This window comes from Amblyomma mixtum, chromosome 4 (genome assembly GCF_055824585.1).
Source record: "Amblyomma mixtum isolate Tamu chromosome 4, ASM5582458v1, whole genome shotgun sequence".
In the NCBI taxonomy this organism is placed as follows: Eukaryota; Metazoa; Arthropoda; class Arachnida; order Ixodida; family Ixodidae; genus Amblyomma; species Amblyomma mixtum.
The window spans coordinates 119,669,803-119,694,604 of NC_143015.1; the positions used below are offsets into that span (position 1 = coordinate 119,669,803).

Genomic DNA, 24,802 nt, shown 5'->3' on the forward strand with positions numbered 1-24,802 from the left:
GTCCTAACCAGTATCTGGATAACACTGCCGCACTGGCATCAATGATAGCTCTTTGTGTGTGCAAAGCCCGTGTTGCGTCGTGGTATGCGAGGCAAGGCCTGTGTCCACCGGATCTTCAAGTGATGTGTGGTTTCCTGCAGCCGTCCAAGGGCCATTCCCGCCGCATGTGCAAAATTTTGTCATCAGAATGGTGGAATCAAAGTCGGTTCTTCAAAGACCGCCTTCGTGTTGCCTGTGAGCGGAGCGGAGACCGTCAAGGCCACCAGCGTATTTTCCGGGACTGGTGTGCAACTTCGGACCAGCATACGGAGTTCCTGTGGGCCAAGGTGCGACCACAGCTACCGAAAAGGAAGAAGACACCGCAGCAACCAGGAAAAGTCATCATTCTGGGCGAAACACCTATTCCACAACAGCACGAGAGCCTGCTACAAATGGGACCAAAGTTCTGCATGAAGCCGCATCTGCAAAAAGAGGACAAGGTGACTATCGCCCGGTCGATTTCGCATCTCGCACAGGACGTTTACCAACCGAGATGCGTTGAGGAGTGTACCGCGGTTTTGTCAAGAACACAGACTGACAAATATAGGGAGGGATACGGCTCTCTATTCAATTTCCTGCACTCAAATAATTTGAGGCTACTGACAGCTGATAAGGAAGGATGTTTTGTGGTCCTTCCGAAAACAATGTTTTCGTTGAAAGCGATGGAGGCTGTGCAGAAAAACTTCGTCCCGGTTTCGAAAAAACCAGGAAAGGTGAAAGCCGGAGCTCTGCGTTTGCTGGAGGGTATGAACCTCGACCGGCTTAAAGCAAGTGTCAATAAGGCAAAAGGACTTAGTTTAAGAATTTTTTTCTCAGCGAAAACGCACAAAGATGGTATGCCATTTCGGGCTATTGTAACTGAGAGGAGCACTTGGCAGTACGAAATTTCAGGGTATTTGCAGAAATTTTTGGCTACCTTGGCCATTAAGGACCCATTCAGAGTCCGCAACTCTGAAAGTGTGGTAAATTTTCTGCGACATGAAAATCCAGGCTCATGTACAGTGTTCAGTATTGACGTGGTCGATTTGTTCTATTCCCTCCCTCACAATGAATTGATGAAGGCGGTTTCAAAATGTGTAACAATCGACAATGATGAAGAACAGTTTATTAGAGGGTGTGGCATTTCTGTGGCTAGCTTTCTTGAGCTGCTGTCTTTTTATTTAAAGTCAATGTTCGTTGAATGGGACGGTAAACTGTATACCCAAAAAGCGGGTGTTTGCATTGGATCTAGAGTGGCACCAGTGATTAGCGATATTTTTTTGTCCTTTGTTGATCGTGGCATCCAGGAGAATCTGTCTGGAATGGTGTCACGCATTTCTCGTTACGTCGATGACTTCTTTAATTTTTGTAGAAAAACTAACTTTTCTAGGCGCATGACTGATGTACTAAAAGTATTTAAAGAAAATGCTTTAGGTCTCGAGTTTACCACTGAGGTCACGGTCGGTAGCAAGCTACAATTTTAGATCTGAGTTTGAAGGTGGAGACGGGACACGTCTGTTTGGAATATCGTCCAAGGATGGGAAAACCGCTGTTAAATTATAAATCGCATCATTCGAAAACAGTTAAAACAGGAATTGTTGTCTCATCTCTTTCGTCCTCATTATCAAAATCTTGTATCCATATGGCAACCAATAGCTTCAATGAACAAGTTAAAAGGTTAAAGGAAGCTGGATACCCGGATGGTGTTATGTTATTGGGCTGTAACAAGGTAGCCAGGAAGCTTAAGAATCCATATTTGGTGCCTAGTCCGGGAAAAGAGAAGGAAAGAAAAAAGTTTGCCATTCTCCCTTATGTACATCGCCTGTCACATAATCTTAAAAATGTGGCAAAACGGTATGGCGTAGGGGTGGTTTTTTCCGCACCCAAGAAACTTAAAAGGGTTTGTGCTGTTTTGGAAAAAAATGCTGAGCAACGAAAAGAATCTGAAACAACTTGTGGGGTTAAGCACGAAACAATGTATGTGCCATGCGCAGAAGAGGTAGTTCACAAAATCCCAATGTCATGCGGACAAATATATATCGGGCAGACGGGGCGTTGCATCAATACACGTTTGAAAGAGCTAACAAATCTAATAATCTAGTTGACCATGTTCGAGACTGCCAATCTTGTTTTCCTTCATTGCCTTACTGTGATATCCTCTACAAACACCCGTACCGATTAACACGTGAGATTATGGAAGCATATCACATGAGGAAAAAAACAAGGTTATGCGTCAGTAAGCCATCTATTTCATTATATGACAGTGAGGTTGCATACCTTGATGCCACGTAGAAGCATGGGTTGTGTTCACTAGCTGATAAGTTGGCCACTTTTTCTATAAAATGCACTACTTTCTTTGAATAAAATTTCAGTTGTGAGTCAGCGCTTGTCCTGTGTCTTCTTCTAATTTGTCTGCGTCGTTTGCGCTGTTGGCATTCAATTCTAATCTAATGTAATCTAGTCCAATCCAATCTAGTCCAATCCAATCTAATCTAATCCAATCTAATGCAGTCAAGGTCAAATGAAGGTCAATGGTGGTCACCGCCGCGGCACGATGGTGGTCACCGCCGCGGCACGGCAAAGGCGTGAAAGTGCAAGTAGTATTGCTTTGGTGATCACCGCCGCGGCATGGCAAAGGCGTGAAAGTGCAAGTAGTATTGCTTTGGTGATCACCGCCGCGGCACGGCAAAGGCGTGAAAGTGCAAGTAGTATTGCTTTGGTGATCACCGCCGCGGCACGGCAAAGGCGTGAAAGTGCAAGTAGTATTGCTTTGGTGATCACCGCCGCGGCACGGCAAAGGCGTGAAAGTGCAAGTAGTATTGCTTTGGTGATCACCGCCGCGGCACGGCAAAGGCGTGAAAGTGCAAGTAGTATTGCTTTGGTGATCACCGCCGCGGCATGGCAAAGGCGTGAAAGTGCAAGTAGTATTGCTTTGGTGATCACCGCCGCGGCACGGCAAAGGCGTGAAAGTGCAAGTAGTATTGCTTTGGTGATCACCGCCGCGGCATGGCAAAGGCGTGAAAGTGCAAGTAGTATTGCTTTGGTGATCACCGCCGCGGCACGGCAAAGGCGTGAAAGTGCAAGTAGTATTGCTTTGGTGATCACCGCCGCGGCATGGCAAAGGCGTGAAAGTGCAAGTAGTATTGCTTTGGTGATCACCGCCGCGGCACGGCAAAGGCGTGAAAGTGCAAGTAGTATTGCTTTGGTGATCACCGCCGCGGCATGGCAAAGGCGTGAAAGTGCAAGTAGTATTGCTTTCGCAATAAAAGGACTCACCCGAGAGAAACGTCCACGCCATGTACGACGCAAAGACGACCGCCACGAAGGCAACGAGCAGCAGCAGCGCGCCCACTGCGAACTGGCTTCGGGGAGTCGACGTTTTCTCCCTGTGTCGTCAAGAGGTTGCGTCACAGGTGGTGGCAGAGTGGTTAGGGTGCTCGACCACTGAGCCGGGTCTGCACACGACCGCGGCGGCTGTGTTTCGATGGCGGCGATAATGCAAAAGGCGCCCGTGTGCTGTGCGATGTCAGTGCAAGATCCCCAGGTGGTCGAAACTATTCCGGAGCCCTCCACTACGGCACCTCTTTCATCATCCTTCTTCTTTCACTCCTTCCTTTATGCTGGAGAGGAGGAATAACCGCGAACTTGGACAGGACTGAAAAAAGAGAAGAGGACAGGACCGCTCGTCCTGTCCTCTTCTCTTTTTTCAGTCCTGTCCAAGTTCGCGGTTATTCCTCCTCTCCAACATGTCAGACCAACTGGCCCAAAGCTTCCCCTTGTTGAATCTTCCTTTATGCGTTCCCTTACACCACGGTTCGGGTGACCACAGATATATAAGAGACAGTTACTGCGCCATTTCCTTTCTGCGGAAACCAATTTTCAAAACCAGTTTTCAGTGTATACTTTTTTACTTTTTTTTTTTTTTTTTGAGGACAGCGACTTTTGTGGTGTGACTGTATCATTGAGAGGCAGAAAGTAGGCAGACAGTAAATAGAGCTCGCGCCGCCGCGATGGCTCAGTGGTTACGGCGCTCGGCTGCTGACCCGAAAGCCGCGGCGACCGAATTTCGATGGAGGCGAAATGTTAGAGGCCCGTGTACTGTGCGATGTCAGTGCACGTTAAAGAACCCCAGGTGGTCGAAATGTCCGGAGTCCTCCACTACGGCGTCCCTCATAGCCTAAGTTGCTTTGGACGTTAAACCCCAATAAACCAAGCCAAATAAAGCTCGTCTTGTGAAGCCAGCCACATTCACGTCTGTGCTGAGTACCAGACGGGTGCCCAGCGGAAAAGGAGTCGAAAAACTTGGTGCTCAATAACAGTCCCATGAGGACTTTCTGAATGGTTAGCATGTACAGAACCTCCGAGGGCTTTATTTGTAAAGTCAATGATATCAATGGCATCGAGAGACTTTACAAATTCTGATCCGCTTTGCCAAAGTGCCGTACACTGCGCGATAGAACCTGGCCCACAATGCCGCAACAGCGGACAAACATGATTTCATTTCCTGCTCATGTGTTAGTAGAAGGGCAAGCCATTCGGCTCTCTACCAGAAGCTTCAGGGTCTAATTATTTATTCGGACGTAATTTCTTTCTTGCACCAAAAATTGGCTGAAGGAGGCGCCAACCACGCGCCAAGCAATCCGTGACGTCTGCCCATCACGGCGTGTAGCAAACAGCACTTTGACTGAACGGGCCAATGCAAGGCGTAGTTTTTGCAATGTATAAAGTCCAGTTGGACATCGCCAGACACTCAGGAGCACAGGCCCGCTCAAATGGTGCTATTGTTTTCTTTGGTCCTGTAATAGCTGTGTGAAGGGCTTTTCATTTCATTTCATTTATTTCATTTATTTGTCCCTTAAAGGCCCGAAGGCATTACATAAGGGGGGGCGTACATACAGGTTGGAGGGTAGTGGCAGAGAACACACAAAAAAAGAAAGGGGGAAAAATACACGGGGTACAAAAAGAGTACAATAATATACAAACTAAAAACAAGAAATAAACATACAAAAAGAAAACAAGGAACAGTTGGCACTTCGGTGTCGCAGTATGAATATGTTTATGAGAAGTAATTAGCCAGTTTCTCGCGGAAAAGGCGGCGATCGGAGCATGTTATTATGTTGTCGGGAAGGCCATTCCAGAGCACTATGGCGTCGGGAAAAAATGAACTGCTCATTGCGGAGGTGCGGGTTTTAATGCGTGCGATTCGGTTACTGTGGTTTAGGCGGGATGACGTACGTGGGGGTGGCTGCAGCAACAAATGTCTTGGTGAGCGATAAAAGAAAGAGTGAAAGAGGCATAGACGGGAAATAACACGGAGAGTTGCTAGTGTTTGAAGGCCGAGGGATCGTTTTAGTAATGTTACGCTGGTATTTCTTGAGTACTGCGATGTAATGAAACGGGCGGCGCGATTTTGAATGGCTTCAAGGTCTGAGATGAGATAAGATTGTGATGGATGCCAGACAGATGACGCGTACTCCAATTTAGGACGTACGAATGATATATATGCCAACTTTTTTACTTCAGGTGATGCAGATTTTAGATTGCGCCGGAGAAAACCAAGTGTGCGTGATGCTTTGGAACAGATGGTCTGAATGTGTGTTGTCCATGACAGCGATGATGTGATGTGTACTCCTAGGTATTTATAAGATGATGTTCTGGTGACGGCGACCGATTTTATGTTGTAAGTGCTATCAATAAGTGTGTTTTTGCGGGAGAATGATATGGATTGGCATTTATTTAGATTAAGAGGCATGTGCCATTTGTCACACCACGCTGAGATAGTGGTTAGATCCTGTTGAAGAGCGGCAATGGCGCTAGCGCCGTGGATGGGGCTGTAAATTACGCAGTCATCTGCGAATAAACGTAGCGTGGATTTTATGTTAATCGGTAGGTCATTGATGTAGATGAGGAATAAAAGAGGTGATAAGCCTGCACCTTGAGGTACGCCGGATGTTACGTCGGTAAAAGCTGAGCGACAGTTATTAACACAGGTGAACTGCTTACGTCCTTTAAGGAAGTGCTCTAGCCAGGAGAGCAAAGTTTGTGGAATGCCGAGCGATGACAACTTAAAAAGAAGAAGATTATGGGAAACACGATCAAATGCTTTTGAAAAGTCGAGAAAGATAGCGTCGATCTGGACAAGGTTATCTAAGTATTGTAGAATACAGAGTATAATTGCAGAGTATAAGCGTTTGTCATCGTCTTTTTAATAGGCCTCAGCCGAAAATTCTCCGCAGTTAATTCCTGGTCAGCAAGAGTTGCCAGGAGCGGCATGTGCGCTAATTGTGCTCTCGAAAATGGTGATGCGTGGTCCTGACATCGTTAGCCGCAGCATTGCACCCTGTGCTTTCTGCATTAGGTGTAATGCAAAGCGATAATCCAAAGTGATAATCCAAAGTGATAATCCAAATTAGGTATAATCCAAAGTGATAGCAACATGTAGGATACGTGCAGGCCGCTGAGGCTGTCCATAGGTCCTGTACAGTATGGTCCATTGTTACAGGGAACATGCAATCGCGTGGCCTCCGCGCTTCACGAAGCCCTTCTGCCTAGATGCGGCGAGAATATGTGGCATGAGGCGCATGCGTGGAAAGATCAGCCGTTGTGCTGACTGGGCATGCCTCTTGTGCCGAAAATTCCCACAAGTTCTCGGTGACAGCGCGCCCCGACGCGCGGAGGGCACGCGATCGCATGTTCCCTTTAATAGTGGACCGTACTGTACATGCTTGGACTGCGAACTCTGAGCCTGCGGTTATTCCCATGGCTTGACGAGGCACACAATAGCGCGAAGGTAAACGAGTAGGCATTCATGAGCTCACCCAAAAGAGTGCGATGGCAGCCCGGCTGACGTGGCAGTAGTGCTCTTCGCCACACTGTCTGCAAAATAATGGAAAGGTTCGTTGCAAGTCCTGCAGCCGGGTGAGAAAACGATAAGTGCTACAGTCGGACACAACTCAAGAACAACTCGACAAATGACCCTCAGGGGAGGCCCTCTGGTCAGTGGCGTCGACCGATTCGAACGAAGTTGCGATTGATCTCCTTGGACCTCTTACACAGTGTAAAAAAAAAATGCACCCTTAAAGGCGTAGCTCTAATGACTTCACCATTTCCACACCATTCCATTTTTATTTTTCTTGCTTCTTTTTTAAAAAGGGTGCGCTGAGCACCTTAGCTCCTTTAATGCACCCATGCACCCTTCAAAGGTGCACGGGTTCCATATATACAGCGCGATAAACGGGACATGATGAGAAGAAACATGTAAAGACAAACACAGCGCTGGCGAGTCTTTACTTCTCATCTTGTCCCGTATATCGCGCTGTAGATATGGAACATCGTCATCAACTTGCCAAACAACTTACCTTGGTGCACGGGTGTAAGTGTGTAAGGGTGTTCTTTGACTTGTCGAATAACATTGCAGTAGTTCTATCAAGTGTGCTTTTAAAATTATTTGGACTATTCGAGCTTTCCATTAAATGATAGCTGCAGCCTTGATGCGAGCAGTTACGACTGCGATTTGCGCCCCCATAATGTGATAATTAACTGAATTATTTTAGCTGAAGTGATAAGCATCACTGACTCCAAATAGGGGCTCGCTGAAATGGCATATATAAGCGCTCACTCGCAACTGAACGTTTATTGGAAAAAAACAGCAATATGTACACAAAAAGGCGAAAATACAAGGAAGCAAGAGACTAAGGTTCAATAACGCCGAAGCAGGGTATTCACACTTAGAAAAAGACGCTTTGGCAGTCGTATTTGGGACAAAACGATTCCACAAATACATTTTTGGCCGTGAATTCACAATCTAATCGGATCGTTTACCGCTGGAGGGTCTCCTAGGGCATGACAAGCCCATTCCTGCATGTGCAGCCGCTCGCATATGCAACGACGGATGCTTTTGCTTGCTGCATATCGCTACACCTGGCAATGTGGCAAAGGGCAATCTGTGGAAAATGCGGACGCGCTCTCACGCATTCCGTTGCAGAACGAACACGATGCCAATGACTACATCCAGTTCTTAGGGACGCAGGACCTGCCCTTATAATCTGAAACGATTAAGAGACTCAGACCCTGTATTATCAAAATTCAGGTTTTACACGTACGTTGACTGGCTGGCTCTCAAAAGTACGCGAGAAGGAACTAGCACCGTATTTTGCAAGACGTCATGAGCTGTCGATTGATCATGACTGCATCACGTGGTGCAATCGTGTTCCGCGTTCCTTGCAACGTTCAGTCTTGAAGCTTATGCATGAGGGCCACCCGTGGTCAACACAAATGAAGATGCTGGCAAAAAGCTACGTGTGGTGGCCTGACTGAGGATATCGAAGAAACAGTGCAAGAGTGAGCGACGTGCCAGCTGAGTCAAAATTCCGCTCCCCGTCTTCCCATCGGCATGGGAATGGCGGACTCGCCGTTGGCAAAGGATCCACCTCGACTTCGCGTACAGCAAGTCAAACTGGTTACTTGTTCTTGTGGACGCGTTCTCTCGATGAGTTGAGGTCATCTGAATGGCTACTACAACGGCCGAAAAAGCTGTGGTAACGCTGCGTACCATTCCTGCAACTTTCGGTCTACCTAGAAGTAGTGGTAACGGCCGGAGAACAGCCCACAATTCGAGTCGGACAGAATTTGCGACGTTTTTGTCGGCAAATGGTATACGCCACTAAACAACGCCACCCTGTCACCTAGCGTCAAATGGCACTGCAGAACGCCTGGTTCAGACTTTTCAGAAAGATCTGCACAAACAATTGCAGAATGAGGAAAAAGAGGGTGTCTGAAGGTCTGTTAAGCACCGCGTCGATCAATTCCTTTTCTGCTACAGGAACACGTCATGTGCAGCAACGGGAAAGACTCGAGCGGAGCTGTTTCTTTCGTGGACCCAAGAACACGCCTGGCTCTGCTACATCCTCGGCTTGGTGACCGCCTAGAGACGCTGCACTCACCTTCACGGTGGCGCAAGTTCAAGGCAGCAGACAGAGTGCGAGTTAAGGGAACCAGACCAGGTGATCCTGCATGGTCAGCATCGTTGTCAGACGAGCTAGTGCCGTAACGTAAGTACATCGTAAGCATTAACAACGAAGAACGTTTTGTGCACGGCGATCACATGGTCAAGGCTACTACGTTTCCTGTTTCTGATCGCGAAGTGGTTCGTCATCCTCTTCCATTTCCCATGCACCAGCCTTCTCAATTCGCAGAGCAAACCCTTGGAGCAGCTCCAGATGCCGACACGAGTTTGAGAACCGCCGTGCCACCAGACGGAGACTGGAAGGAGCCAACGACACCACAGGCGGAATCCCCGGACAAAAGCCTGCGGGAGTCCGCTTCTGTTAGCTCCAACGCCGTTAGTCAGCCGAGCGGGGAACAACTGCAGCCTTCTTCCCCCATTCCTCTACGACGCGGCACGAGAGCCAAACGGCAACCAGACCGCTGGGGCAACAAGTAAAACAAAAAGAGCAGGGGAAATGATTGTTGTGGCTCGGCGCTGACAAGCTTATCGCCAGTGCGCATTGTTGTGCTGGCGTCCACATTTCGCTGGCTGGCCTCTCTGGAAACCAGCGCTGCGCGCCCGCCGTCGCGCAAAGCACGCCCAGACTCTCTCGGACATGTCGCGGCTTGCAGCGTGAATCATCCCGCCTCGCCGGCGCCCGGCGCGGACTCTTCCTCCTCCTCCTCCTCACCGTCGGTTCGAACCCCTACGACGCTTCGCCGGCCGCCCGTTCCAGACTGCAAGCCTTCAACGGCCGGGCGCCTCTCGACCATTCGTCTAATTTGAACGGTGGCCAGTGCCGTGACCTGATTGGAGGATTTGAACTGCTGGCTGCCGCAACGGACACCGGCGGCTATAAAAACGGAGCCGCGCTGAGCCCGAGCAGCAGACCGGCAGCAGAAGAGCCATCACGCCGGAGCTACGCTCGCCGCCGGGGCCGCCCTTCTTCTTTGTGCTAGCCCATATTGTTCTTGGCCTTTGTATCACGTAAAAGCCCTTGTACATATTGTACATAAACGTCCCTTGACTCACCGTCGCCTCGACCGTTTCTTGGCTCGGAGGCCCAGCCTCAACAGTGGTGGCAGCGGTGGGATGCCCCAATCCCAACAGCATGCGTGTCTTGCCTATGCGCTCCGAATCCGATGAATGAAACAGTTCATCCCTCCCAGCACTTGACGTGCGTGTCGTTCCATATCAAGCGGTGTTATCAAATTTTGGCGCACATCGCTTACGCTTTCCTAGCCGGTCACATGCCCGGCAGTGGTCAGACAGGTTAGAGCGGTCTTGGTTAAAAGAATTCTTAAGCTCCTAAGGCGTATGTTTAAGCAGCGGCCGGTTTGGCCGATGTAGGCATGGCCGCATGTCGTCGGAATTTTGTAGACTACATTTTTACAGCATTCGACATATTTGTTAACGTGCTTGATGCCACATACTGTGCTGACGGCACTGGGTGTTGCGACCGCCCGTTTTTGGACGGCTGTGCAGACGGGAAAGTTTGGCAGGGGCGGAGAAAACGACGTCAACATCATAGCATCCACCCACTTTTTTCAGCCAAGGTGAAGTTCTCTCAATGCACGGGATGACGGCAACCTTTCTTTTTTCACGCTTGTGCCTACTGCTGACAGTGTGGGACCTGACAGAACTTGCAAGCCTCTCACATAGACTTGAGAGGGCCTCTTCAGGGAACCCTGATGATCTCAGCCTAGCTACCTGTTCATGAAAAACTTTTTGAGAATTGTGCAGATATGATTTTACGGGGGCCGATCTCAGTGAAGAAACGGCTGCATGCACCATGTTTAATGGCGTATTATACATCGTAAAATCAATCGACACGGGCATTGGCACCCCTTCAGTGACCCTAACAAGCCATGAAATAGCTTTTTCCTTGATGACACTTGATTTTGACCCACGTATTTCTTCTTTCGTACCGATATTCATTGCATTTATTTAGATCTCTTGTCGATGCGCGTGTAATCCGTGCCTGATTAAGATTCCTGGTGCGGCGTCATTGAACCTTAGTATCTTGGTTCTTTGTATTTTCGCCTTTTTGTGTACATATTACTGTTTTTCCCATAAACGTTCAGTTAAACGTTGTCCCATAAACGTTGTCGTCTTCTTCTCTCCGTCTTTCCGCGCTCATTAACCATGAATGCGTACCCACTGGCCCAACCTCTTACGTTAAGGCGTTTATAAACTTGGAGAAAGTATGCGCGTTAAGGCAAGTAAGTATTGCGCGCAGCAGTGGTGTCTTCTTTGTTGAACTCTGTCCCCTCCGTAGATTTGTATGACTCATTTCAATCAAGCTGGACCCTGTTTATGTTCCGTTGGCAAAAATATGAGGCATATTAGCATCATATGTGACAGTGCGAGAGGGTTTGCTGAAAGTTGGCTTCCTTTAGCAAGCTTTTTCTTTAATATATTAAGCAAAATCATGCCGTGAACATCATGCAGACATCACAAGTGTGACTTCACAGCAAGGAGGTTCAGAGCCACCGTGAACGACACATCTGGGTATTATATTTACAGTTGGAGATGCCGTAACTCTAGTGCAAAGTTAGACAGGTCGTCGGCAGCTTTTCGTAGTAAATGTTTAGCTTCTCTTCAAGTGTGCACCAAAAAAAAAATTGGCAGTGGTTTACTCTCGTTAAACCTGGAGGATTGAGAAAGCAACGAGGAGAGAGAGAGAGGGGGGGGGGGGGGGGCGATGGAGAGCGCGCAGCAGCGGTGGCGGCCCCGGCACGCTAGCTATGCGCTGCTACTGCGCATACGCAACTGGCAAGTGCGGCGGCACCTCTGAGTCACCCGCGCATCGACGGCAGCGGCGCTCCTGCTGTGCGCGCTCCTCGCGCATGCGCAGTATGGCCTTCCTCGGCTCCGCGAAATGGCTTGGCGACTAGCGTAGTGTTGCTTTCGCAACAAACAAAAAAATTGACCAGCGCCTTTTAAAGTAATCACAGCCTACGAAACTATAAAGCAGTCAGAAAAAGAGTGCAACACTAACGATCCCACCTTTACTATGGGTGCGATAAGCATACTTTGGTCGCTTTTGGGTAGTCGGAAAAAATGGTGCAACTGTAACGATCCCACCCTTACTAACGACGAGCGTACTTTGCACCCTCCCAAAAGGGTTATAGAGTTATAGACACGGAAATGCACCCTTGAGGGTGCAAATTTTTTAAGTGTAGTGTGAAATCGCAAGGGGTTGCTGAAGAAAAGAGGTTAACCACGGCTTAATCAGATTAACCACTGCCTCATGAAAATCTGTCGAAGTGTTTGACTGAAGGGCCTCTTTTGAGGGGCATCAATCCGCTGCTTCGCTCTTGAGTTGTGGAGGTAACAAATGCTTATGCACAAGAAAGAGTTGAACTAAATTTTCGCGTACGCTTTTCGATAATTTCCGATTGTTTGCGATCGCTTGATAAAAGGAAATTAAAGAGAAAAAAAAGAATAATTTGAGGGGACACTTAAATCTCCGAGATGGCGGCAGTTGTTAAAACGTATAGATCACATAGATCTAGGGCAAGCTTTATAGGCGTGAAGATATCCCGTCCGCTGCGCTTATCTGAAGGCGCCGGGATGCGCGCGTTTGTCGGGAGCAAGGCAATGACGGGGATCGGAGAACCATTCTTTGAAAAGGCCGCACGGCGAGCTACCCACCGCCGCGAACTCTCAATGGCTAACCCGAAAACGCCATTGTTCTGGGTGATATATACGTTAAGCACCAGTAGACAGAACGGATGCAGAAGGTTTCTGCCTCAGTCCCTCACAGTGCGGTTCGGGTGCCCACCGCAACTGCGACACTTGCTGCGCCTTTCCATTCCTGACGACCACCCGACCACAACCACCACCGAACGGGGCCTTACAAAGCCTACAGCTCGGATTCGAAATAAAATGTCTCCACAATACTTGAATCTGTAGAAGACGATGTGGTTGCAGTTGAACGCCGGGCCATCTTGCAGTCGTCGCTACTCGTAAATAGCCAGATGTGGCAGACGGCGCAGGGACGGCGACACGGCTCGCAGCTGACACTTGGCTCAGGTCTCCTTTTCTTCTTCAAACGTGCACTATAGAGCCCGTGACGGTGGCGACAAAGCGAAATCTAACTGGCCACGCATTTGCCAGTAGCCTCATTTTTAGTACGCTAGTAGTAGTAGAAAACATTTATTCACAAAAAAGGTAGCTATAAAGAGGAGAAAATACAGATCTTGGGTGGAGTGCTTATTTCAGGACCCCAATGTGCACCGCTGTTGCTCTTGCTTGGCATATCAGATTACGCTGGGTGGCCAAATCAGAGCTGAGCAGGGCAGACTCCCACTGTTCCTCGGATTGATGATTGTCTAGTTCGGGGGCTTGGGACCGGAGCACAACCCCGATCTCAGATTTTGTCGTTGCTTGTTTGTCCGGTGGCCCAGTCACGTGACCTTGTGACGTAATCACAGCCTGCCCACCATGGCAGGTAACAGTTAATTATTGGTCACGAGAAGATATCGGTAAGGGTAACAAGGGTTTTACAAACCCCACCGGAGGCAGCACCTGCCATCGCAGGTGAGTGGCGCATCGCTTAACTGCTGCACCACTGCGCCAGGTGGCGGTGGTGGTGAAAAGCATTTATTATAATTTACACATAGAGAGATAGTTTGGGAGGTGGCCCCTAGTGCGCCACCCCCCTCACAATACTAGGTGGGGTCCCTATTCCGGGAACCCATTTGACTCTACCGCCGCTCGGGCACGCCGGACCATGGCCTGTCAATTGGGCCGGAAGGTCGTGGCAGCCGAGCACGGCCGCCTCCCAGTCCTCTCCCACACCATATGGTCGGATGTCAGCCATCACAGAGAAAAGGAGGGGTCGATGTGTTTCATGACTGCCGGGCACAGCAATGTATTTGTAAAAACCCAGTAAAAAAAAAAACCATTGAAACCAACTGGATTTCCAATGGGTTCCAATTGGTTCCCATTGGACGAGTTCAGTTTCCAACTGGTTCCAATTGGAATGGTGCTCCAATTGGATGGTCCAAATGGACTATCCAATTGGACCATTTGGGTTTCCAATTGGTGAGCCCAATTGATCTTACCCATTGCATCCAATTGGTCCGCCGAACTGCACCCAATTTATCCAATGAATGTTTGCATGTTTGACAAAAAAGGGAGAACTAATATGGTACTTACAATAAGAGCTATCAGCAGCTTAGCCTAATAAATTGTACTCATCACCTACACCACCACTGGAGCTGAAATTAAATTAAATAACTGCGCTCAGTGGGCAAGCCCCACCGGCCCCAGCATGAGAGCCTAATAAATTGGGTATATAAGTTGGAGCAGAAGTGTTTTCTGGATGTACATATTGAGCTAATGTATGCTACTAGTGCCTGAATGTGCAGTGTTGCTTGTGTGTGATGTATGTGTGTCTGTTGGCTTTGATTTCCATAAAAGCATGTTAATTTCAATTCCGTAGAAAAATGTTGACTGGCACTACCCAGTCAAAAAAAAACATTGGGAAAAATTGGTTTTCAGACACCATTGGAACCAATTGGCTCAAAAGCCAACTGGAACCAATTGGTCTTTTCAATTGGTTTGTAGCCAATTGGTTCCAATGGTGCCCAAAAATCAACTGGTTCCAATTGGAAATCTCTGGGTTTTTTTTACTGGGTAAGGTCATCGCCAGGGGCCCGGGAAGTGAGTGCGCAGGCGGCTGCGTCTGCAGCGATCGTGACCTGGTAGGCCTTGGTGGCCCGGAGTCCAGACTAAGTAGCGGAGCATAGGATCTCGGCCGCGTGCAGTGGTAGGAGGACTCCCAGCGATCTATGAATGCTATCGCGTCATGCCCTTCAAGGGGAGCTTGAGCTCGATTTCGCCGATCTTTGTCTGAGTGCAAGTCAACCGAAGAGAACGCAACTTTTGGTAAATATGCTTTGACAGTGCTTGATCGACGAAACTTGACCGACGTGCACGTGGACGGTGTGCTTGTCACCGCCTTAATCAATACCGGAGCGCAGGTGTCAGTGATGTCTTCGGCACTTCAGCGTCGCTTGCGCAAAGTGCTCACGCGCCTGCCTCAGCCGTAGTCCGTGTCGCCGATGGCGGAACATCTGCCGTAGTTGGCATGTGCACTGCCCGTGTGTTCATCGCGGGACGCTGTACTTCAGTTTTATTTAGCGCCCATCGCCCCCACGACCTCATCCTCAGTGTTGACTTTCTCTCCGACCATTCCGCCATTATCGATTGTGCCTTGAATGTCGTTTAGCTCGACCACGACCGTCGTGAGCTCGACCTACCTCTTGTTCCGGAACTCGCCAATCTCGTTGTCCATCGCCTGTGTACTGCTGATTTTGTTCGTCTGCCGCCTGACGGCGCAAGCTAACTACTAGTTAACAAGCTAATCATTAGAATTTAGTTAATCACTTGATTAGTTAACATGATTCGCCTGTTTCCGCCAACACTGGTATTACTGTGTTACAAAACTTCTCTTTACCTTAAACACCCCATTTTTAAAATTAGTGATCATCTTCCCTGAAACATTTGGTATGTATGCTGCATTATCTATGCTTGCTCCATGTTGCCAAGTGAAGGCGGGCTATGGGCCCCACCAAGCCCATCATGAGGCTTCTTGTCTGCTGTCCTCAACACCACTGGTGTTGAAATGAACTAGTTGGAATAAGCAGTAACATTACTGCTCCTCCAGCTGTTTGGGCCAAGTGCAGCACATGTTGTTCATCTGCAATTAAGTTGAACGATTTAGCAGCACACAATGCCACTGAACAAAAATGCATCCAAAGTTTATAAGCAGAGACATTAACGTCTAAATTTTTCTTTCCATTCCTTATTTGTTCCTTTTTTTTTAATATAATTGTTTTCAATATCACACTATGACTCGCATTTTTTCATTTTCTCCTGAAATAATTGTTGTAGTTTAGCGTACTTTTAGCCAGGACCGAAGACGCGGGTTCGATCCCGGCCGCGGCGGCCGAATTTCGATGAAGGCGAAATTCTAGAGGCCCGTGTACTGTGCGATGTCAGTGCACGTTAAAGAACCCCAGGTGGTCGAAATTTCCGGAGTCCACTACGGAGTCCCTCATAGCCCGAGTCGCTTTGGGACGTTAAACCCCAATAAACAAACTTCCTTATTTGTTGAATTGTCAGCTACATTTTTCACGTATTGTAGTGCTTTATTCTTTTGACTGCCTAGTACATATTTGCATTATAACATTCTCACTCATATGTTTCTGGACTTAGTCTTGGGTATTTCATTTATACTAGTACCATATAACTTTGTCATAACTTGTGCTTACATTTAATTTAAACTACCACGTTATTGTGCTTTTTTGTTTTGTTCTCGATCTTCCTAGTTTTGTACTGTACACAATCTACTCATGCAATACTCTCAAATGAGGGTCTTTACACTGAATATCTTGAAAAATCCACCATTATCGAACATGTCACACAGAACAGCTCCTGCGCTCATTGTCTTCAGTAACTAGCGTATTTAATCTGTACACCAGTCAAATTTTCTCCCGGACCACAGGCTTTTTTCACACATAAATTTCACCCAGAAATGACATTTTATGTGGTGTGCTTATCACATCTGGGATCCTTGCTAGGCTGGTTTAGCTACCTGGATCGAGAAACACTCGTTCATTCTCTAGCCAAGCTCACCAGAGTTAGATATTTGATACACGAATATCACAGGCACCAACACCAAATATGGTAATGTATGCAGAGGTGTAATGCAAGCAGGCATTTCTTTTGAAGCGAAAAGCTTAATTAGGCTCGTTAACACCGGGTCTGGCGTGCGCCGTGATCAATTTTAGCCACAGCTGCGCATGCGCGAAACCGAGCGACGTCACGCGGAGCGCAGGTGGCCGCTGCTTCCGCAGCCGTCACCGCCGCGCGCTGACTCTGTCGTCTGAGCGTCGCCGCTTCTCCTCCTCGCCACCGTTTTACCCTTCGCCCCTGCCGCGCGGTCGTCGCCGCCGTCCCAAGAGGAGATGGTTCTTTCGCGAGGCGTTGCGAGAACGCGTAAGCGGCGGCCATAGAAGAGGCGGCCATCCTCGCCACCGCTTGACCTTTCGCCGCAGCCGTGCGCAGTGCACATTTGAAAGGCGGGGTATATAAGGCGCGCTTGCCCATAGAACAGGCGCAGACACTCGCCATGAAAGGAGAAGAAGAAGCAACAGTCGGATGGCGCAGAAACACCGATCCAGAAGTGGTAGCTTGGGAGTTGGCTGAAAAGCAGCAAGAGCTTTTCGCTTATCCAGGCTTAACCTTAGCTAAGCCACAGCCAATTTTTTTGTGACTGCAGTGCTGGTTACTGTACAGATGAAGTAACCCGCTCTCAGAACGAATGGAACCTCTAAAATTTATGAAACTGCGTTTTACGAGACAGAAAAAAAAACATATGGTTCGCTCATTAACCATACTTGTCTTTGTTAAATGTGTCCGTGTCGATCCAAGCAGTGCAACTCTCGTACAGACCCCTAAAAGCAAATTATCTTGGCAGACTGTCAACAAGCCTGACAGCTAGGCAGTGCTTATACTTGTCTAGACAGTATCATATTTCCTGGTCTGGGAATCAGATTTGCCTCACAGTCCCTGAAGCTGCACAAGCGCGGTGAGGTTGCACAGTATTTGTGTGGCTGCCTTTTGTCCGCAGACCCACACACACGAGTGGATGCAAGCACAAAAAACAGCAATAGCCTAATGGCAACGAGATTTATTGTAAACGTCAAGTGAGAAAATGAAAGCATTCACGTACCAGGTCTGTGTATGTGGACAGCACCTCGCCGCACATATGCAGGCCGAGCTCATTCCTAGTGCAGAAGACATCCATTTTCCAAAATATGTATATATGTATATATATATTTATCTACTTGAACACATGTTCAAAAATAAGTTTCTGTGCAGTATGATACATGTACGAAATAAATGGAGACCATACAACAGACGTTCGGTGTTTGGAACATCTTGCATAAACACCCCGTAGCATACAGTTCGACTAGAATGATAGTGATGGAATGTTGACATTATCAGTTCCCTGGAGTTAGATTATTCACTCAGAAAAGTCCTTACTGACTGCGCATTGCACTATGTCTGCACTGCTTTCTCACTTCATGCAGTACTGCATTCACTGTTGAACGCAGTGAGCTTTCGTACACAACAAACAAGCACGTGTCTTGCCAACTGCACTAACGTAGCTCTATGGTGCCTCTTTGAAGCAGGCCCAGACTTGTTCACGCATATGTCTGTACAATCCAGAACCACAAACAGCAACAGCCCAGCTATGAGTTATGCAATCGAAGTGATCTCCAGGGTGTATAGTTTGCTTGAAAGCAGTGAAAGCTGCACACAGTTTTAACAGTACTCATCAGTTAAAACTGACAGCATGTTGTCTGCAAGGTGTTTCGTGCTGAAAGACAAACTTTGTTCCACTCACAGTTCTGGACTAGATCAATTGTGCAAAACAAAAGGGCAGATCTCAAGAAACGGTACCACAAGCAAGGAACGTGATGCGGCAAAAGGATTGTGGTCAAATAACATTATGTGCCGAGCACAGCTGACAAGACTACCTTCATAATCTGTACAAGAGCTTGATTTGAACATCATGTACAGATTATCTATAAGTGCAACATGACTAGGGGATGTCCCATGCAGCATTTTTGTAAATGAGAATTTAGAGTAGGCATTCAAAAATTGACTTTTCATACAAGTTAACTTTGCGTACATGTCACTTACCACTTAAAGGGGCCCAGAAACACAATCTTAGTTAACTGTTTTGCCTGTTGATTGCATACAGCAAGTTATAATGGTGCTATTAGCGTCGGTAATACCGCGTACATTCCGTTTTTTAATATTTTAATGTCCTCCCAAAAACAACTTCATGGCTCTGATGGTGTCCCCACACAGTGGCGGGTTTTTAGCAGCGGATATGACATCACCTGGCGCGAGCTTGATGACCGGACAAACAGTAAATATACTGCAAATTGTGTGAATAAATAGAGACATTTTGTCACCTGTCTGCCTTTTATATTAGATTAACAAAAACAACTTCTTTGTCTTAGATAAAAGCCCTGCAAAGCAAGCAAAATAAAAATACACCACCAGGGGCGCTCTGGCATGGAAACAACGCTGCCAGTCTCAGCAAGAACGAGTTACAGAGAGCAGGCAACCATGGAGTGCAAACTCCCGCGACGTGCTCTGGCAGGCTGTTTTGATTGGTTGCGCCAGGTGCCGTCATTGGGAGAGCGAAATAGGAGTGGGAAGCCCCGCCAAAATCGAGTTGAGGGCAGCGTTTTGTTTGCTTGTATTTTGAAAGTTCTTCACTGAATAACTCCCGTTCCTGTGCATCGATTCCTGTAATTCTTTTTAGGTCCGCATCTGTGTGACATAAAGAACCCACCTGAAGTACAGCCGGTATCCCCCCAAGCAGTGTTTCGCAGCCCCTTTAAGATAGTACTTAAGATACAACTTAGGATACCCAGAACAGAACAACCCTTTTCTGATAAAAAGCAAGCAGTTCCATATATCCATTTTTTCTTCAGCACTCAGCTTAAGCTTAGCATTCGGCTTCAGAATTTACCAGCCCAAAAGCTGCAATCAGATTTCATATGAGTGAGTTCTCTGTTTTCTGCATACCCAATCCGAAATGCATTTTCCATTAAGAAAATGTGTGCAGCCAGGTGGAAAAAATATGGCAAAGCATGAAAAGATACCAAACATGCCAATATATCACAACAACATGACTTTGAACAAATCACTTGCATAACAAAATGGCATGATGCAAGTGGAATGTGTAAATTGAAATCATCTAAATGCATAACCACACTGTGTGAACGCAACAGTAAATAAACAAAATGTAGAAACAATTCTCGATTCATGTAGATCGAACCTGGATTGCGTTCCACTGTCACAGAAAAAGAAAACAAAAATCATGGACATAAACATGCATTCACATAAATCTGAGTCATTAGTCCCCACTATTCAGCAGGCTAACACATAAGGCTTTACCGAAAAATTCGCAATCACGCGAAATTTCACACACTGCATTTTGTAGGCAGCACAACCAAAATGAACACTTCATGATGTGCACTCTAGAGAGAAAAAGGAAGGTCTACCTTGAAGACCATACTCCTTTTTCTGACCCAAACATCTATTGCCAGCAACATTCTTGTACAAAATATTGCAAAAAGTACAGTATAGAGAGCACTGACCACCACGTGACATATTTCTTGACCAGCACTATCTGATGTATAACTGGGTATCTACTAATAATGCCTTGAACATGTTAAGTACACAAGAAGAATATGTACAGTCTTCGTCAAAAGTAACCAGGCTGCGTGGTTTGCTTCTAGCTTGTATAGTGGAGCCGTTGTGACTTTCCTAAACATCTAAAGTTGTTGGAAGGTAAGAAGACCCCCAGTCCTTACCTTTAACAACCATTTAAGCTTCAGGGAAGCTGTACGGATTCCGCTGTACGAGCTAGAAGCAAACCATGTAGCCTGGTTACTTTTGACAAAGACTGTACTTTTTTGCAAAGATGTAATTCTGACGGCATTCGATTCAGGAAAATGGCACACATGCTGCACTGTTATAAAATGAACAGATGTGCTGCCATTATGTCGTTTTAATAAACTCACAGCTTAGAAAAATAATATCCTAGGCAAATGTTTGTGAACACATACTCACTGAAAAGATGACTAAACATAACCGGACTTTCATCATTTATCATTATTTACACTCTGAACAACTATCCAAACTCAGACTGCAATTGAAATACTAGCAATGCTGATATCAGCAGTGCTAAGCAAACTGTAGATTATAAGAAACTACGCAGCTAGATTGAAAAGTAACAAGCTGGTGGTGTATACCTGCTAAGCTTTGCTTCAGGTGTAAATGACAGTAAAAAGACTGCAATCTGTTTCTGAAACGGCACATCGCACAAAAAAGTAGCGGTCGTACAGTTGACATACCAAGGAAAAGTAAAAATACCAACCAGTGAGTCCTATGTTATGAATTTCTCTGCCCTCCTTTATAAAATAATTTAAGGTGCTATGCTTATTGGCTGTGACGAGCTTTCCATGTTTTGGAAAATTAATCCTTTCTTCAGTCAGCCAGTGCAGAGATTTGCAAATGAACGGCTGTGAGCTTAGCCCAAACTGCGTGTGAAATGCGGCCAGCACTGACTAGTAGTTGTGGTAATTCTATCTGCAACTACCTAGCTAAGTCCAACCCCTACTGCGAGAGTAACTGTGTGCATTCTACCAGCAAATGCTGTAGCAGCATTGGTTGTACTGCTTTTTCTCCTACAGGGCGGAATTTCAGAAGATCTGCCAAGTTCTTTGGTGTCTGAACAGAGCTGCGTAAATATTCTGCACACATACCTTCACACAGCTTTCAGCCTAAACCTTCTTCCAATGAACATTACAGATATCAATCCACTTCCCTGCATCGCCACTGTACATGCGCTTACTGGTCCCGAGCCACGGTGGCTCAGTGGCTAGGGCGCTCGGCTGCTGAGCCGGAGTTCCCGGATTAAAACCCGGCCGCGATGTCACTGCATGTTCCCGGGTGGTTGAAACTGAAATTAGTTAGTTAGTTACAGTCGAACCTCGTTATAACGAACACGGATACAACGAATTATCGGATATAACGAAGTGAAAGAAAAGTTTGGTTGGACATGCTTTATTTCTAAGGGAGTTCTATCTGTATAACGAAACGAAAAATTCAAAATTTGACACTGTATCGGTTATAACGAAGCAGTTTTTGTATTCACGGGGCTCAAAATGCGCAAACAAGAAGGAAGAAATCTCAAAACACGCTAAATTTTGATCTTTTGAAGCGCGCGCACCTAAAATGTGTTTGAATCACCCGCGCTTCCGCACGCGACGCCATCTAGGGAGAGCGAATGAATCTAGCATCAACGGCTGCCTAGCACGTGACTGGCACGTGATCGAACCGACGCCCGCTCCGCTCCCCCGCTCTCCGGCCACCCCCGCCGTCGCAATTTCCGACCCGCGCCCCGCGCGCGCTATCTCTGCAGTTCAATCTGTAGACGCCGTAGCGGAACGCATCTTAACAAACAGCAGTTTCGCTTGAAACGAAGATAAAGATATTCAGGGCAGTTGACAGCGGGCACAAGGAAAAGTCATTGCCGCGGACTTCGGTGTTGCGCCTAGCACTCTTATCTATCTAGATAAGATGGTTGTCCTGAGCGCAAGGCAGATTTCAAACGCCCACTCTGCAGGCGCTGTGAAGAATGACAGCAAGACAGGATGTTGAAGATGCCTTGTTTGCATGGTTCAAGGACGTTATAGCACGTAACCTGCCTGTGTCTGGTGCCGTCCTTGAAATGAAGGTGAGAAGTCTCACTTCCCTCTGAGGCCACAATGACTCTCATGCAAGCAGTGGCTGGCTGCAGCGATTTAATGACCGCCATCGGATTGTTTGCCACGTCTTGTCTGGCGAAGAAGCAGCCGTTGGCGCAGAGAACTGCGAGAAGTAGGCAGAAAGCTTCCGCATGCAACTGGGAGGCAAGCGGACAATTTCGGCGAGACGACATGGCGTCAGCTGGCGGTTCCGAACGTTACGTTCGAGGAATTCATCTGTGCAGACAACTTGGCTGTGGCGCCCGAACTGACCGACCAAGAAATTGCTGATCAGGTGGTTTCCGCAAATGATGCTAGAAACAGCGATGCATGTGAAGATGGCGAAGTGTGAGCTCTCAGCAGCACCGAGGCCGCTGACATGGCCAGGAAGTTCAGGGGGTACTTCGGGAACCTACCTGTGGCCAAATAAGCTGACATCGGGAAAGCGCTGCTCTGTGTTGATTTCGTCGAGAAATACAACCTGTCAAACAGTGTGAAGTGCCGCCAAACGAAGATTACGTCGTTTTTTAAATAAATTAGTTTTTGCACCTGGCCAGCAGCCCGATTTGTGAGTTTTCCTCTTGCTTTCCAGTACGAAATGCAAGGCGAGGTTTCATATGCTTATACCACGCGTTAAATTCAAAAATAGTGCATTTTTTCAACCCTGTGCTGTCCATCTTAAAGTACTCTTTACCTGGGTTTATTAGCGACCTTTTCTGTGGGAATTTGAGTGCATACTTTTATAACGAATATTGGATATAACGAACGAATTTCCGCGCAAAATGCGACTTCGTTATAACGAGGTTGGACTGTATATTGATTTTAATGGCGCAAAGAAACTGAAATTAATCCGGAGACCTCCACTGCAGCACCTCTTTATTCTTTCACTCCCACCTTCCTCCCTTCCCTTGCAGCGCAGCTCGGATGTGAAACAATCACTGTGCCATTTTGTTTCTTCAAAAACTAATTTCAGTTTCTTGACGACACCATCAAGTGCTCTCAGGATGATCCGAGCATGCGCAGTGGCTCTTGGTGGAAGAACTGCAACAAATCTACTGAAGCAGAGGCTACCGCCTGCTTGATGAGACTATAATTAGGCTGCTGAGAATACAGATTAGGAAGGCAGTGACAGACGTTGAGGCTTTACTGACACATCTCCTACCGAACTAGAGGTGCCTAACGAATGCTTTGGCACTGTGGGCTCCCGTAGGAACCAAGGACAGTTTGAGACTTCTTTTTTTTCCCCAGTGTCGCTCAGCATCACATCCTAGAACAGCATTAAGAAAGGACTTGGTACAGCAAACTAAACACGAGCACGAAACACAAATCCCTTTTGTCCAAGTCCAACCCTAGTGTTGTTTTCAGTGTGACACTACACCAACTACACCGCGTTGCCCTCACACCCAAGTTCTAATAGTTTACATCTTTCATGCTTTGATTAGAACCCCCTGTGTGAGCCCTAAACTTAGGATCGCACACTGCAATGCACGCCTGAGAGATGGCCGTAACGCTTGGGCAGAAATCACATAGTACACTGCACGCACAGTACTGCCTTTGGCAATCATGTCAATGTAGACAGTTTGCAAAATGGAATGCTGTGCCACCAAAAAAACAGAATGTTTGCTTCAATAACCCAATACCTCTCTTCAGGGTAGCTTCAAGGGAGAGGGTGAACTCTCATTTACAGAACTGCTAAGTCGGCTATGTATCTTCAATGTAAGCGTTTCACTTCAGCAATGTTTGCCAGATCCTACAGAAACTTGACACTTGCATGCACCCATAGCAACATAAACAGCTGAAAATTGCTTAATTATGAAGCAAGCACTGGAATGTGCCTTTTATTGCAACAAGGAGCCCACCTTGCTGCCCTGTGCATGCAAGGACTAGTTTGAAACAGCCAAAAGAGGCTTTAAAAATTAATGGCCTTCCAACTAGCACACCGTACACCTCGTTCAGGCCAAAAGACAACCAAGTATTTGCGAAGCAGAGTCATTACGAGAAGCCTGGTAGCCAGAGAAATTACAGTGGAAAGCTCCCTGGCCAATTTCAAGCCCCTTGCTCACCTCAGTAATCATTTGCTAGATCTGAAACATACAAGCAGGATGTCAGAGTTTGAAGTGCAACGTCAGTTAACTTAACATACATGGCTCATATATGACGCCATGTGCATAAACGCCAATCAAAAGCAGTAGAGCAATTGCATTACACACCCTCCAGTGCTGGAACAAAGTTCTTGCCATAGGATGGACGCCAACCCAAACTGCTGAGAAGAAAGGCTATAGCAGTGGCTTTTGTTGCACACCTACACTTGCTATGTCCAAGAATAACCATCATCATCATCATCAGCCTGACTACGCCCACTGCAGGGCAAAGGCCTCTCCCATGCCTCTCCAATTAACCCTATCCTTAGCCAGCCGCGTCCACCATATTCCCGCAAATTTCT

General features: G+C 47.1%; 1 protein-coding gene across 1 annotated transcript in view; it reads right to left on the reverse strand.

Annotated features, from left to right (window-relative positions):
- Positions 1 to 15,311, reverse strand: part of LOC149348074 (uncharacterized) — a 62,896-nt gene extending 47,585 nt beyond the window's left edge. The window contains exons 1-3 of the mRNA XM_089541681.1: positions 15,277 to 15,311; positions 6,837 to 6,926; positions 3,295 to 3,404 (exon numbers count right to left, since the gene is read on the reverse strand). Of these exons, the coding sequence (XP_089397807.1) occupies positions 3,295 to 3,404; positions 6,837 to 6,926; positions 15,277 to 15,311 (235 nt within the window). The remainder of the gene's footprint in view (positions 1 to 3,294; positions 3,405 to 6,836; positions 6,927 to 15,276) is intronic.
- Between the last annotated feature and the right edge of the window lie 9,491 nt (positions 15,312 to 24,802).